We start from the raw sequence: 16,818 nt of genomic DNA, 5'->3' as shown, positions 1-16,818 counted from the left end.
CAACTCTGCCTGGATTCCAGCAGGACCATACTGTTGTGTATGATCTTGAGGCTTTTCAGGATTTTGGAGTAGATTGACATTCCTGATTTTCTTGTCTGTCAGTTTTAACTTAATGCTTGAGCAAAATCCTATTTAACACTGTTTTTCAGAAATCTGTTGCAGAGCTAATGATTCTGCTAGCAATTTTGTTAATTATCTGGAATATGATTTACCTCAATTATATATATTGCTGCTGTGACTAATCTGTAAATTAAAAGGATATATATTATTGTGTAGTATGGTTCAGCTAAAGTCAAGATCACTTTGAGAACTAAAATATAGTAATATTCCACTTTTCCTGAGATTATTGATACAAAAAATATTTTCTTCTGGGCAAAACACCAGAACCACAATTCAGGATTGGAATTAGATACAGAAACAATTTCCCCCCCTTTGACTGAATTATAGCCCAGAAATTAAACTGAAGCATAAAATGTTGATACAAAGATTCACTGCAATACATCACTGCAGTACAATTTGTACAAAGAAAGACTTGTAAATGTAGTTCTTCAATTTATACAATTTATTTCCTAGGAAACTATTCACCTTATAAGTTATATAATTAAAAATAAATAAATACCTTTTAGAACAAACCAGCTTACACAATTAAACCAAGAACAGGCATTATGTAAGCATACTTTCTTGTTTTGTCATAGATTAAAATGTTTCTGGTTTATATTGTTGGAAAAGATACAGCTTTGTTTAATAAATTAATATAAACAGATTTCAGCTACTGTAGTCTTTATTTACTGGTTTTAGCATTTGACTATGACTTTATTAACACAGCATCTTTCAGATTTATTGAAGCTGTATCCAAGAATTTCCAAAAAGTGTGGTCCAACACTACTGTCCAGAAATGTTGGTAGTTATGCTTTCTGCACATCTGGAAGATGCTCATTTGAGGAAAAGTGGCATAGATAAACCTGTACTGTATCTTATTCCAACATTTATATCCTTTTCTCCATGAAATATCAGTATGGCTGCTTAGGAAACTAAGCTTGTGTTCTACTGCCAGCTTAAATGATTTGGAAAGGAGAAAGATAATTCTTCTTCCCTACAATTCCTTTAAAGCTTTAAATTTCACTAAACCCTGTTTTACAATTATAAAAAGCACACACATGCAAATTAACATCTGTACAAGCATTGCAGGATATATTCTTGAAATCTGAAAATATCTGGGGCGAAAGAAAATTCCCTTTTTGCTACATAGACATTTGGAAAATAAGCTAAAAGAAGATGAAAAAGGAAAGGAGAGGAAACCAGTGAAAAATCGCTTTCCAAATGTTCAGTCAAAAGCATAAGAGAGAGGTCTGAGGTTTTAGGAGATCTACTTAGCTCCTTCAATAGGAGCCACCAAAAATATCTCTTCACTGTTGTCTTAAAATTTACATTATTTTCTTTTAATACACCTAGCTTATTATATATACCTCTTTGGAGTTTATAATACTTTAAACAAGGAAATAAATAAAAACAAGGCTCAGGAAAAAGCAAAGTAATATAACAAGTAAGAACCCTTTAAAAACAGTGTAAAGAACTATACAGTTTTCAGAAGTGGCTAAATTATAAAAAGATACTGAATCCAGTATCTATAATTCAGCAACCTCTGAAAACTCTATACGGTGCAAATTAGTTCTTTCCCTTTTTATGAATTAAAGTCACATTCTAACTCCATCTTTTGGCAAAAGTTTTATAATTAAATTGAACTAGAATTGCACCCTGTAATATTTATTAAATGCACCTGGTTTGCAAGTCTTAATCCTTACACTTAATTGTCTGTTGTGTTTAAAAATACTGCATCTTATACACAACCTTTGCAATTACTGTTTGCTAATTAAGTCAATGTATCTTAAAAACCTGGAGCTGTTTTTTGACCTTTAATTACAAATATAGGCTCAACTACAGGATTGTCTGCCACACCACCTGCATCTTTACCTGGATCTCTCACTAATGTGAAAGCATTACAGAAATCCCCAGGGCCTCAGAGAGAGAGGAAGTCCTCGTCATCTTCTGAAGACCGAACTAGAATGGTAAGGACAAAATTAGCTTATTGAACTACCACCCATTTGAGATTCACCATGTAAGCCAAGTTTCTTGATCTCTTTAAGTATGGATAGGAGATCAAAGTGGGCCCACAGCCTTTCCTTCTTTGTGTATGCAGATTCGCCTGAAATGTTCAAATCTTGATGTCATATAACATAGTGTGCTATGTTTATAAAATGGGTTTGGGCTAATTGGGGCTTTTAAAAAACGTAAAGGTAAGGCCATTTCACATTCACCATGGATACAATTTTTACTAAAAAGATTTATGGAACTATAAATGTGCTTTTCTTGCAGAAAACCCTAGGTCGAAGAGATTCAAGTGATGACTGGGAGATACCAGATGGCCAGATCACAGTTGGACAAAGGATAGGCTCCGGTTCATTTGGGACAGTCTATAAAGGGAAATGGCATGGTATGTAACTACCACAGCAACTATTTTTCATTAACGTGTGTGTATAATGAGATTTTATGGGACAGTCAGTATTGCCCTCTTATATGCTAAACACTTAGTCATTTTATAAGTGGCATGCTTAACTCACTTTAATTTTTGAGCAAAATATCCATAGTTCACTTTTTGAAATTCTTTTTTAAGGTGATGTTGCAGTGAAAATGTTGAATGTTACGGCTCCCACCCCTCAGCAGCTACAGGCTTTTAAAAATGAAGTAGGAGTTCTCAGGTAAGATTATATTAATTAAATACAGATGACACAACCAGAAAAACCACTAACTTAAGAATTCATTTAGATAATAGCAATAGCACTTAGACTTATATAGTGATTCACAGTGCATTACAGCCCTCTTTAAGCGGTTTACAGAGTCAGCATATTGCCCCCAACGGTCTGGGTCCTCATTTTACCCATCTTGGAAGGATGGAAGGCTGAGTCAAGCTTGAGCCATTCAGAATCAAACCACTGGCCTGCAGTACTGCATTCTAACCTCTGAGGCACCACAGCTCTTAATCAGAAATGACCTCTGCCTTTCCTGCCCAATTGCTCCATACATGTACTCACTAATAATGGATCTTGTCCTTCTGGTCCATCACTTTTTTTTAACAGTGAATTGAGGGGGCGATTACTGAGGTACTTTGTAAAAACAGGGCTACTTAGAACAAGAAAAAATGGGTTTTTGGGTGGTGACCTTTTAAAAGCAAGGAACAATGAAAAACAGATCAAGTATGCCCAGAAATGAAAACCATTGAAAACAACAGTGGTAGAGTTCTATAACCACCGGTAGGAGAGTTTTATTCTTCCATACTTTGTTTGCTGGCATTCTAGTGGCATCTAATTCGGTCTAATGAAGACTAAAATGTTAGACTGTATCTGATTTGATATTTAAGTGAGCACTGATGTAAAGTTTTAATCTCTAGAAATAGCATGTTATTGCTGGATTCCCCCCAAGTAATTTTAAGTTTTCCTTTTTTCCAACACCATAGGAAAACACGACATGTGAATATATTACTTTTCATGGGTTATTCAACAAAGCCACAGCTGGCTATAGTTACGCAGTGGTGTGAAGGGTCCAGTCTTTATCACCATCTACACATCATTGAGACTAAATTTGAAATGATCAAGCTGATTGATATTGCACGCCAGACAGCACAAGGAATGGAGTAAGTTGGGTATGATTTGCTGAGCAATATGGACCAGGAAACCTGAACTAGTTCTCTATACTGAAATAATTCATAGGACGTTTCAATGGACCAGTGAAGATTATATTTGTTCAAGATGATATAAAAACAATCAAATATGTTGATTTTTCAAATTATTGCTGAGTTTAAGGAAATTGATCTATAAATATAGAACACAAACACAAGTGCTTGAGAGTTTTAATATGTGCAATATGTTGATTGATTGCTAGATGGTCAAAGACCAAATAGATGATAAATAAAAATTCATACAACATAAGAGACATATAGAAACAACTAAAACTATAAATTTTATCTTTTAGCGAGAATTGCTGTGACAAGTCAAATAGCTTATACGGGGATTAATGAAATTTTGAAGTAGGCAACATTGGTTAGGCTTCATAAAAAGCAAGTATAGAACAGAGTCTAAATTTTATTCATTGTTAAACATACCAAAGGTTTTCTAATGGCAATAGGAATTTAAATCCTAATTTCACATGATAAAAGCAGTATTGTATTAGTTGAGTAGAAGTGTGTATATGGCAACCTTTTGTAACTTAATCCAAGTTGTAGGTTCTTCCTTCCAAAAGGAGTTTGTAGAAAAAGCACAAAATATGTTCATGGTAAATATACATAGGATTACAATCCAAGTCTGAAATTGTGAGGAGTGGAAGGTGCTGATTACTTCGCTGTAACAAATTATCTATATTACGACTTAATTTCACCTGGCTTTTTGATAATTCCTTAAGTAAGTGGCATGATCAATTCACTGCCTGTTTTGTTACTTTGCAGTTACTTGCATGCCAAGTCTATCATCCACAGAGACCTCAAAAGTAATAGTATCCTTTAAAAACACTAACTTTTATCATTCTCCTTCCTATTTTCAGAGTGAGTAAAAGAAGGGGGAAAGTAATAGTTGGGGTCAGTTGAAGATTCATATGTAGATATTGGAGTAGGGTCAACCTTAATTATTAAAGAAAGCAAATATATATTCTGTGCTTAACTAATTATTGTACATCTAAATATGTTTGGAGATGGACATCCAGATTCATATATGTCTTGGAAAGAGTGTGAATGGCGTATCTATCCTAAATCAAGTTTATATATTTCATTATATAAAATCAGCTATCTCTCATACAAATATGGGATCTGTATGAAACTTTCAGAAGCTTTGGAGTCTCAGTGTCTGCATGGACGTCCATTTTGTAACCACATTGCTTTAATTTATCATCACTAACCAATGTTAGAAATGCAATCTAAAAGCCCTCTTAGCTGTATATCGGTATATCATATGGCCTGAAACATGATTTTAAAACTAAAACGTTTATCGTAGGAAAGCTTAATGCTGGTTGATTTCATAGCCATAGCCATTTATTCATTGGTAACAATATTGAAGTGATTTGTTGTCGTCTTTTTTCAGGATGGGTTTTTTTCCCCATCTTTTCTATAAAACTTCAATTCCTGGTGGCCTCCCATCCAACTGCTAGCCAGGTCAGATCCTGCTTAGTTTTTTTTTTTTCCTTTACATTTCCTGTCAGATATATTTCTTCATGAAGACCTCACGGTAAAAATAGGTGATTTTGGTCTAGCAACAGTGAAGTCACGATGGAGTGGATCCCACCAGTTTGAACAGTTGTCTGGATCTATTCTATGGATGGTAGGTGAAGGGAGTCTTTTCCAAATTGTTCACCAAAATTTCACTAATGCCTTTTGCAGAGAAAGGAACATTTCCAATATCTTTAGGATGGAAATAAATGTGTAGCAGAATATCACCCCAGATGGAATGGTTGGAAACCTTTTGCTTTCATTCCAAGACTTTGTCCTCTCATTGAACGTTTGAATGCAATCACTACTCAAGTTGTCTTATGTTTTTTCCCATAATATCAATCCCCTTAATGTCAGTGAAAGACTATCAACTACCATAATCATTACAAGGAGGTCATGACTGTATTGCATACAATTTGACCAACTCAGTATCTGCTTAGAAATTACTTAATTTCTATTAATGAGGATTCAGTGAGGATAAATATATAGCTTTTATTTATCCTTTTATTTATCTTTTTAGATACTAACTTCATGTTTGAGGATCTGAGATATATAGATAAAGCCTGCGATTGCAACAGATTAAAGCAGTTTGTTTTCTATGTCATAGGCACCTGAGGTTATTAGAATGCAAGATAAAAATCCATATAGCTTTCAATCAGATGTGTATGCATTTGGAATTGTCCTTTATGAACTGATGACTGGGCAGTTGCCATATTCCAACATCAACAATAGGGACCAGGTAAGTTGGGGTTGGGAAAGGTGTTATTTCTAAGTTATAGGAAGTTCTCGACTTATGACCACAGTTAGACCCAGAATTTTTGTTGCTAAGCAAGTTGATTATTAAATGAATATGCCCAATTTTACAACCTTTTTTTGCCATAGTGGTTAATTAAATCATATGATCATTAAACAAATCCAGCTTCCCCATTCACTTTGTTTGTTGGAAGCCACCTGGGAAGGTTGCAAATGGTGATCACATGACTCCAGAATGCTGCAATCATCATAAATACATGCTGGTTGTCAAGCACCTGAATTTTCATTACATGACTCTGGGGATGCTGCAACCATGATAAGTATGAGGATTGGTCATAAGTATTTTTTTTCAGTGCTGTTGTAACTTTGAATACTAAACAGATGGTTTATTTAAATTGAGGATTACTGGTACCCATCCTTTCATATTGTAGTACTGTGGTACTGACAGATTATTTCAACCTTTGCAATGTTGTCTTGTACATATTTCACTGCTTTTAGTTTGAGGTGGACTTTTTTTTAGGCGTGGCGTAATCTGCTGGTATGTTAGGTGACTTAAATATCTACATTCAGAGATCAGTATGTCATTTGTACAAAATAATGTGATAAATTGCAATTATTTGAAAACTTTCAGTGAACTTTTTCTTCATTCGAGAATCGGCACGATAGTTAATTATGTAACATTATCTGGGTTATTCAGACATATACAGGTTTCAAGGCTACTTAAAGAAAATAGAATAGTTTTTAAATATTCTGGGGAAAAAGGATAAGAGTTGAATATAACTAAGGCAACTCTGTAATCCTGTTACCAAAAAATGAAATCCCCAACTAGTACCTTCTAGATATGTTAGCCAAAACTTCAGTATTTTTAGCTGGAATCTGGTATCAAGTTGCAGAAGGCTGATAAAAAAAAAGGAGTATTGATTTTTAATATATTTTTGCATTGAGATCTTGGTTCTTGGGACACTTCAGTCATCCTGAGGTCTGGGGAATCTGAATTGTAGATTTCTTTTGAGTGTATGATAATCGAACAACATGATCTCCCGATTTAATGAACAGAGCAATTAATTCAGTGTGCCAGGAGAAAGAAATGTGGCTTACTTGTAACAGTAGCAACTTCCATCCTATTCCAAATGATGGTCTTTGAAATTGAGAAGATTTCCAAAATAATTAGCAATGTTGGGCATGCTACCTGCTTTTTAAATAAGACCTTGAAAGTCAAGTGAGTATGCTCAAGTTAGATTTTGCTTTAAGTAAATGTGAATCCCAGTGTTGCTGACATATAGTACAGTGTATTTCTTTTGTGTAATAGTACCAAGTAGGCACCTAATTTGTAACAATAATTTTGAGACTTAGTAACATTTGGTAATTTTTTCTGAGTGCTGTAGTGAATGGTGGTGGGTATTGACTGCCTAAATGGTCCTTCCTGTTTCAATTATTGTACTTGCTGTAGAGAAGGCATAGGTTAATGTGGTGTCTATCTTTGCTTATTTAGAATTATTGAGATATTGGACCAATGTATTTAATACAAATGCCACTTTGGGAATTATGCAATGGATGCAAAACTAAAATTGACAGACATGTTTTTACCTTCCAGTGTGGAAAAGAACTAAATGGGTTCTATTAAACTTTTGAAATATACCTAAAAGTATTAAGTTTGTGCAGCATTTACATTCAGTGTCTGAAAAGTGCTTTGCAACATGTAGCAACACAGACTTCCCAGGAAAAGATGCAGTTGCTTTAAGATGTTACAGTTTGGTGCCAAACTCACAGTCCCATGCATTCTGAAGCACTTTTTTTTGAGATTTTTAAATCCAAAGCATTAAGCAGCCATATTTTATTTAAAAAAATCACAATAGATGAAATTTAGTTTCCCCTTTTTCACTCTCTCTTCCTTTCTACAAAGATTATATTTATGGTGGGACGAGGTTATCTTTCTCCGGATCTCAGCAGAGTGCGAAGCAATTGTCCCAAAGCCATGAAGAGACTAATGGCAGAATGCTTGAAAAAAAAAAGAGATGAAAGGCCTCTCTTCCCCCAGGTAAAAATTTCTCATATTTGAGTTAGCATTTAGCAACAGTAGCACAAGAGCATTACAAGAGCAAGTTGACAATGCAGCTGGATTTCATCCAGTTAGGTTGGCCTGTTAGAAGATAATAGCAGGCACACATTATCTAGACTTTCTTCTCAACTGAAATGTCAACCTCATACCCCTTTTGTCTATGATACTAATAGGAGAGCCTTCATACTTACATCCTAGAGTATGCACATCAGATACATATTTACCTCTGCATCTCACAGCAACTCCAGTCAAGAATAGTCTAATCTTTGAAATCTTAGGCCCATAAACAAAATGGTGTAACAGACATATATAGAGGTAGGGCTTTCTAGTTTAAATAATTCTATTGTTACAGGGCTAGTTTTAGTCCAGTGATGGTGAAGTATGAGGTTCCATGATAATGGAACCAAGGTTTGACTTTAATCTTCGACTAATCCCTCCTTGATAGTTAAAGTGTTGTTCTATTTAGAAGAGGCTGCTTTGATAAATAAATCTGTCTCCACTCTGAAAATGTATGTTTCTTATCCAGATATTTTGACAATCAATCCCAAAGTGAAAAACCACAGGTTAGAATCTTTCAGATTTTACTGGAAATCCTGCAGAGTTAGGAAGAAAACAATCAGATTTAAATAATTTAACTGCCCCCCCTTTTTTTTTCAGTCAAGATTTTCAGCAAAATATAGCACCTTCCAACTCATGCCTTGCCTTTCTGACATCAGGAGAGGAGACTGAGGGAGGATTCCCCACTATAGTTTAGTCTGTGAAATGTTTGTGCTTGAAATTCTTGTAAAAGCAGCAGTTACAATTTCAAGGTTATTTGGAATGAGCTTTTAAATGGTTTTAGTGCTTCCCTTGGGTTTTGCCTTTGTAGCATTCCAGTTGTGCTTTAGGCAGTACACTGTCTCAAAAGACTTTGATTTTAATTGAAAAGAGGCAGTAAAGTATCATATTTTTCACTCCATAAGATGCACTCCCCCCCCAAAAAAAGTGGGTGGAAATATCTGTGTGTTGGTGTTGGTCCTTTGATGAAAGAAGCTGGACCATGGCAACGGGGTCCTTTTACACTGCTGAACTCCACCTCTTCTGTCTCTTTTGCAGGGGTCAATAGGCAGACCTGGCACATGAGAGGACACCTATCTGTGGTCCTCTCAGGCTTTGCCTGATATTTTTTTTTCTTGTTTTCCTCCTCTAAACCTAGGTGCATCTTATAGTGCGAAAAATATGGTAATTAGCCGTATTACCTCCATCATGTTTGTAGGAGAATGGAGTTAATTCTTAAAATGGCAACTTCTCTGTTTATTAAATTTGACAAGATTCATTAAATACAGTACATCTAACAGATTGCAACTTTAAATATTATTTGTGAACATTGTGTCCATATAAGTAATTCTAGGTTTTCCTTTGTTTTCAGATCCTTGCCTCTATTGAGCTTCTGGCCCGGTCATTGCCAAAAATACACCGCAGCGCATCTGAACCCTCCTTGAACCGGGCTGGTTTCCAAACAGAAGATTTTAGCTTATATGCTTGCACGTCTCCAAAAACACCTATCCAGGCAGGGGGATACGGTGGGTTTTTGGTAAACTGAAAACAAATTGAGAATTGATTTCTAATTTCATTAAGCAATTTAAAATCATTGACAAAGATAGACTGTCTGACTAGGGGCTTATCTAATCCCGGGCTTGCTAAATTTGCTCAGATTAGCTATCTGTTGCTGGCAACAGAGGGTCCTCAGAATTGCCATCCTAGACAAGCTCATGAATGCCTCTTCAGTAAAATGATTCTCAGAAACTAATATGTATCTATTTGTGTTTGGGTTATAGGTGAAATGTTTCTTTTTTGTTTGCTTCATTGTTGTAGTTCAATTTGATTCTAAGTAGAATTTTGTGTTTGCATCTTAAAAGTATTTTGTCATTCGATGGCAACAATTTTAGATCAGCAATATTGATGGCAATGCAAAAAACGGTAAGATAAAAGAGTGTAGAGCATCATGAGGCTAAAATACTTGAAAGGGGCTTTAAAAAGCAGAAAGAGAAATATGTCTTGTTTTTGTCTCTACAAGTGTGTTGAAATGGCTGCTATTTATTAAAACAATGATGCCCATAATGGGGTAAAATAGTCTTGTAAAAGCAGAATAGTAAACTTTAAAAGTTGTTTAAAGGTGGGATACAAAAGCTTTACCACCAGTTTTCTCTCAAAAGTCAATGGCTTTGCTGTTGCTGCTCAATATTTTGTGTGTTAATGTTTCCTCTGAAATCTCCTTTCTGTGGAGAAAATGTTTCATGCTTTTGTATGGAATTTATCCAGTTAAGTTCAGATCTCCAGTAAAGCAAATTGTAATTCACGATTTCTTGGACAGAATTATTTCATTTTTTTCTCCTCCCCACCTTTTTTTTTTTTTTTAAATGATATTTTGTGCTGGAATATCTATCTCCAAAAGTAAACCCTCATATTGCCATTGTTACATTGCCCTTGGCTTAAATAATAACCCTTATTATTTTCAGCATTGAACTTTTTGTCTAGATCTGTCTTTCTTAATTTTGTGCCCCCTTAAGATCTCCAGGATAAATCTTGGAGATAGGAAAACTGAGAAAGGTTCCAGGTGGATTGATATTTGCTGTACTTTATTGTTCATGACAAAGAATTCGGTACCTTCCTATATCTCTTAAGAGCTGCCTTATTTTTTTTCTGTCGAGCAGAAGCATTTGGTTTTCCAACATAATATAGCAGTGATCATGTTGGCTAGGATTTCTGAGAGTTGCAATCCTAAAAAATCTGGGGTTTGGATAAGGTGAGCATTACTCTGAGACTGGGAGATAGGTAGACCTTGTGCTAATAAAATAGTGTTGATTTCTCATCATGCTTGCTAGGAGGAGGGAAAGTCTTCCATAGTAGGCAGCCCTCTGTGGCATATTAAATGGCCACTTAGACTTGGAGCCATCTGTCTAAGACATTTGCTGACCTGATGCCCCTTTCTGTCCCTTTCTTCTATTTTGTATGTGGTTGGTTTGAGATAGTAGTAAAAAGTTGCTTAAGGTTGTTTTTTAAAAAATCCTATAGCAGAATAAAGCTTATATGACCTGGTTGGGATTACCGATGGCATGCACTAGCATGTTCCTTCCTTGTTGGATCTATTTAATTTATAAAAGAAAGTTAAAGTGGCAAATCATCTTTCTCGGCAGTTGCAAACCTTTATACTTTAGCAACATTGAACAGTGAAAGTTCAAAACAACAGTTAAGTGCAATTGCAATTAAGCAAAGAATAAAAGGAAAGAAACTTGGTATGTTTATAAGAAGTTGTTGGGACTTAATAGCAAGAGGTCTGGTATCTCAACATTTTGGCTGCTTCTAATCATGCAACAGTCACCCAACTTTTTTTTTTCATGACATTTTACAGAACATATATTAAATTTACGTTGCTCTTCATTTTCTTATATCGCCTAAGAAATGTGTATTGAAGTATTGGCAGTTTTTGATTCCAGGGCAGTTTCCTATGCCTGCTTAGTGAACAGGATGTACAAAATTTTGGTAATATTGGGTTAAGTTATTCTTACTGTAGGACACCATTAGATAACCGAAGGAGTTTCTAAGAAACTGTTTCTTGTATAGTTCAGGAAATATCAGAATACAGTGGTCTGATTATCTGTGAACAACCATAAAATTAAACTCTCAAATATTCTATTCTTGAATCTGAAACCAAAATGGCTTTTAATATGACTTGAAATGGCCCTCGTGCTTTGAGAGGAGGAACTGAACACACTGCATGCCACGCTTATATGACTAGATGAAATATGAAGCTTTTTGTTCTGCAACCTTGCCGTTACCATTTCCTATCACCATTCAGAATTGTTAATTTAGAAGAGCAGCAGGAACAAAATTATTAATATAAATTAATTGTTAACCATAAGCCTTTATCCAGACTCAAGATGACTGAAAAAATACAGTGGAAATGGGTAGGAGACCATAAATGTTATTTGTTCCATATTATTTGCTCCTTATTAACGCAATAAATTCAAAATCTACTTATGAACATTTATCTTTTTTTAAGATAAATGGCAGTAGGGAGTCATGTAATAAACTAAAAAGTAGCATGTATATGTAAAGCATTCTTGTGTTTTTGTATTATTAATGGACTAGTAACATTGCAAACTATTTACATTTATGCTAATAGGTAACTGCCATTCTGGAATCAAGCTATTAAAGGTGCACTTTCTAAGTTTGCATAAATATAGATGAAGGGATATTCCATCTATTTTCTGACTCCTAAATTACTGACCAAAATGTTGGGACTTTAGAGAGCTCCTACTATTCCTTTTAATATTTGGGCTTTAGGCTTCAGTTACCATTATGTTAAATCCCCTAACTTTGTAAGCTAAAAACACATGAATAGGAATCGTAGAAATATATAGGTTAACATTGTTTGCTTGCAAATTGATTAATAGAACCTCTTTTACAAACTCTTGTAAAATGGGCCAGGCTTATTTTACTGATTTTTAAAAAGATTTTATTTGAGTATGCTTTTATTCCATAAGTCCAAAAGATCCTTTGGCACAATTAACTATTAACAGTTTCATTTCTCCCTAACAAGATGTCTGGTGTATGGCATCAAATTTATACTGGATAAAGTTTCTGTCTTCCTGATGAATTAAACCTAACTTTTAAAACTTGATTCTTATCCTCCCTCTACAGGCGAATTTGCAGCGTTCAAGTAGCCACAGCATCACTGGCAGCAAATCCACTCTTATTTTTAAAGTCTTGTGTTCCAACCATTTCTTTTTAGAATATTCAGACTCGCTTGTGCTCCTCTAAACACTGCAGTTTAGAAAAACTATAGATCTGTACACTTAGATCAGATCAGAAGGGAGCTCCCAATCCAACCTTGGGTGGAAGGGAAAAGCTCTTGTTTGGGACAAGTGCTTTCCGCTGCCTCTGTGTCCCGCTCCAACAAAAGTCATGTGCATTTGAAGATCTCTAGTGGCTGCCTGTACCGTTGGCATCATTCCCAGGAAAGAGGGAGGGCTGCGCTTTGACTTTCTGGTGCTGTGGCATGATGAAGTTGGAACTCCTTCTGCATCATAGGCTTGGAATGATCTGCTGGCCGGCTTTCTCCCTCTAACTACGATTCATCAGAGGCTGAACGTCTGATGAGACAGAGCTAATCAAAACAATCATCCTTTGGTTTGATTTTATTTTGTGTGTGTTTTTCCTTCCTGGTGTGCTTACTGATCAACAAAATAAGTGCGGTGTTTCCTTTTCAATTGAACTTAGCTCTTTTGATTTCACAAAATGAAAATTCAGAAGAGTCAGTCAGAGTCATTTGAAAAGGAAAGGCGATTCTGCACTTTCCAGAATTGCTTTAACCTCCTATTCAGAGCCATCCTTTTCCACATCTTTTCCTTTTTGTATACTTTTGGAACGGGTTAGGAGCTATTTTTTTGTCGGTCCAGCAACAAATGTTTTTACAAAACTGTAGCAAAGCTCAACACGCGTGGCTTCTTTTCATTTTGTATTGCAAATCTGAATCTATGTTATGTGTGTTGAACTTTTTGGGGATGCCCAGAAAGTCTAATACAGACTATGAATAACAAGTGTACCTATTTTAAAGGGTACAAGGTAGTGACAGGTACCTAACGTTTCATAAGCAGACATTCTCAGGTTGAATTGAATACATTTCAAAAATGAAACCCAGCCACAACCTTCCCAAAAATTAGACATTCCAAAAAAATGTGCTTTGGTACTTTTTTTTAAAAAAAAGCAGAACTTTTAATCATGTTAACTCAGCAAACTGTGAATGAACATTGTGTGCATGAGAGAGAGAGAAAATGCAGCAAATTGGCTTTAATGGCAGTTTGCTGTTTCTTTTGTTGTTGTTTTTCTATACAAATGGTACTTGCTGGATCAACACTACTCACCTTGCCTATCCTCACCTTTTCCCATGCAATTTCTTTTCTTACCCTTATTTTGTATCCTTGGTGATTGCATTTTGCTTTTCTCTTTATGCCTTGCCCTTAAATCTAATTTGCAAAATGGTTTCCACTTCTTGTTGTTATCCAAACAAGAGAAAATGATACAAAAATCAGACATTAGGTTATGTCTAGTAGAATTATGAAGCTGTATGAATTATGAAGTAAGCAGAATTCTCTATGGTGTGGTGATTTTCTTTCTTTCTTTTTTTTTTTGGCAAAGGATAGTTGCATGCCACTGGAAGAAAATTCATAAGAAAAGAAGCCTTATTACTCTGTCCTGCCCTGTAGGAGGCTGGAACAGCCCCTGTGCTAGTATAGTTTCTGATGGATGAAACTAGATTATCTATGAAAAAGTCAAAATTCAGAAATCACATTTTGATTCTCCAATACTGCAGATCTGTTACTAAAAAAGCCAATGAAATATTTTTTAGTAAAGCTTTGTTCATAAAACTTGGGTTTTTTTAAAAAAAAAATTACCTTCATGGTCAAGGCACTATGTAGTGTATTTTATTTTTATTTTTGAACCAAGAAATGGGAGCAAGAAACGTAATGAAAAAATACTGTGAATTCAGACACTAACAGGATAGTGAGAAAAATTATTTGTCATTATTTCAGGGAAGGTGCATTTCTGCATAAGAAGTGAAGTGATGCAGGAAGTTATAGATGTTTTCTTGAATGACTCCTTTTCACTTCAGTGATTGGTCTGCTTTGAGGAAGCTTCCTAAGCATTTATTCAGAATGAGATTTTTAAAACAACTTGTGTCATCTCGCAAAAAGTATACAAGGTTTGTTACAAATGTAAAGCACAACTCTAATGATGGTCTGCAGTAATTTTTAAGTTTTCAGAATACAGATTCTCTTTTCAGCCCACCTCACCACCCCCCACCATCAGTAATCTGTCCTAAAGAGTGAACATCGTATGCAGTATGTTGAAGCATGTACAGTATATTGTGTTTTGAAGAGAGGAAAACTACAAGAAATCTTTGCTGTCCTAAATTCATGCAGAGAAAACATGATAAGGTAGTAAACTCTTTGAAGCCAATTTTTCTCAGATCCCAATAACATTTATTTATTATTAGATTTATATCCTACTTTTATTTTGTACAGCTCAAGATGACATATAGCATGCTGGGTAACAAAGAGCATTTTTGGCTCCATAACACTCAATACAGACCAGTGTGGATCATTTGCTAAAGAATATTCAGCCCACTCATATTCTGTTGATTGATGGCTGGCAAAACCAACATTCTTTCAGACTTCTTTCCTCCTCCTCCTTAAATATTCTGTGTTTCCCAAGGAAAGCTGTCCAGTAGTTTATGGTTTATGATTTGTGGGGGTTATTAAATATTGGCATGAATAAAAATACCCGTGTTTTGCTTACATGCCATTAAGAAGTCTGAAAAATATAAGTAATCTAGTTGCTTCATCAAATTATGCAACGTTGGGTTAGAGGATAAAAGCAGTTCATGAAAATTCTAATTACACTGACTATATTATTGCTCCAAAAGAATAAATTTAAGATAACATTTATCAATGCCTCTTCACTCTTGAATCCCAAATGGTTTGATTTTAGATATTCTATGTGCATCAAAAAAACAAAGAAGCAGCACTGTAAACCAATCACATTTCAGTTGGTTGGTTGGTTTGGCTGGCTGTACTTACAGCCTTATCTTTTCCTGCATTTATGTGTTTTGTTTCATCTTTAGGTGCTAGGATTTATAGCAATTGTTTTGCTTCCTCCAAGTAGCATATCCATGTCATTCCCATAAACTTCTTTAAAATATTGGATGTTGACATCTCTTCTATACAGGGTTCCAGTATATTCTTTCCATCCTTGTTAGATCTTCTCTAAATAAATTACTGTCTGCCACTGATATTTTTTACGTGTAGCTATTTGGAGTCCGAACTTCCTCCTGATTTCAGAGATCCTTTGAAAAACTTTTCTTATTTTTTGTATTTGTTTCCATCTTCATTGTCTTTACAAGTATAGCAATAACACTCCTTATCTTTTAAAAAAGCTTTCTAAAATTCTTCGTTAAGTTTCCTGAGATTTTTATCTTGGCTTTGACTTATCTTGGCAAGTCCACCATTTGTTTTGACACTTCATTTTTTTTAAAAAAAAAATGTTTGTTCTTTGTTCCCTTCCTCTTTTTTTTCTTTTTTCCTTTTTTTCCCCGGGGGTGGGAGTGGCAGTTTCTTTTCATGTTCAGTAACTTTATTTCACTCCACAATTCCTCTAGATCTATATCAATGAGGTCCAGGACTTCAAAGCAATTTCTAATATTCTCCTTGAAAATGATAGGTACATGCCCAAAATCATTTTTCCAAATCTGGCTGTCTTTATTCTTCCACTTTATCTTGGCTTGCAACGGTTTGTGATTTGTTCTGTAGTCAGCACCTAGCCATGTCTTTGCTGAGCTAATTCACCTCCTTATGCCAGCAATGCAATCAGTTTGATTTCTTTGTGTTCTCTCCAATTATGTCCCTAAACATAGGAGAGGATTTTGTTCCTTGAAGAATGTCTTAGCAGCAAAGAAATTACTGGACTGTCAGAAACTGCTAAATTATTTTTCTGTTTTCAGTTTTCTTGGCCATTAGCGTCTTTAGTTTTCCCCACTGTTGCCAACTATGGTGTTCTAACCATAAATAGCACAACTTTCTTGCATGTTCTAACAGAATAATAGAGTTGGGACGTTCTCATCTTCTAGTCCAACCCACTGCTCAAGCAGGAATTCCATAATATCTTTTTCTGCATCACTGTTTAATAATCTTATTATTAAAGGGCTGTCTATGAAGAC

General features: G+C 35.2%; 1 protein-coding gene across 4 annotated transcripts in view; it reads left to right on the top strand.

Annotated features, from left to right (window-relative positions):
• Positions 1–15,534, top strand: part of BRAF (B-Raf proto-oncogene, serine/threonine kinase) — a 57,334-nt gene extending 41,800 nt beyond the window's left edge. For 2 of the 4 annotated variants that reach the window (XM_087968514.1, XM_087968513.1), the window contains 10 exons: positions 1,930–2,066; positions 2,374–2,491; positions 2,672–2,756; positions 3,512–3,688; positions 4,496–4,542; positions 5,242–5,360; positions 5,856–5,987; positions 7,905–8,039; positions 9,469–9,622; positions 14,241–15,534. In XM_087968514.1, the coding sequence (XP_087824640.1) occupies positions 1,930–2,066; positions 2,374–2,491; positions 2,672–2,756; positions 3,512–3,688; positions 4,496–4,542; positions 5,242–5,360; positions 5,856–5,987; positions 7,905–8,039; positions 9,469–9,622; positions 14,241–14,245 (1,109 nt within the window). In that variant the 3' untranslated portion in view covers positions 14,246–15,534. Of the gene's footprint in view, positions 1–1,929; positions 2,067–2,373; positions 2,492–2,671; positions 2,757–3,511; positions 3,689–4,495; positions 4,543–5,241; positions 5,361–5,855; positions 5,988–7,904; positions 8,040–9,468; positions 9,623–12,743 lie in introns of all 4 variants that reach the window. The other 2 variants (XM_026695064.2, XM_087968512.1) reach the window with 1 other exon arrangement.
• The last annotated feature ends 1,284 nt before the right edge of the window (positions 15,535–16,818 follow it).

The sequence above is a fragment of the Notechis scutatus genome, chromosome 6, assembly GCF_049901735.1.
Source record: "Notechis scutatus isolate UNSWTSFEM ecotype Mainland chromosome 6, rNotScu1.2, whole genome shotgun sequence".
Classification (NCBI taxonomy): domain Eukaryota; kingdom Metazoa; phylum Chordata; class Lepidosauria; order Squamata; family Elapidae; genus Notechis; species Notechis scutatus.
This window is presented reverse-complemented; position numbering and strand designations above follow the sequence as displayed.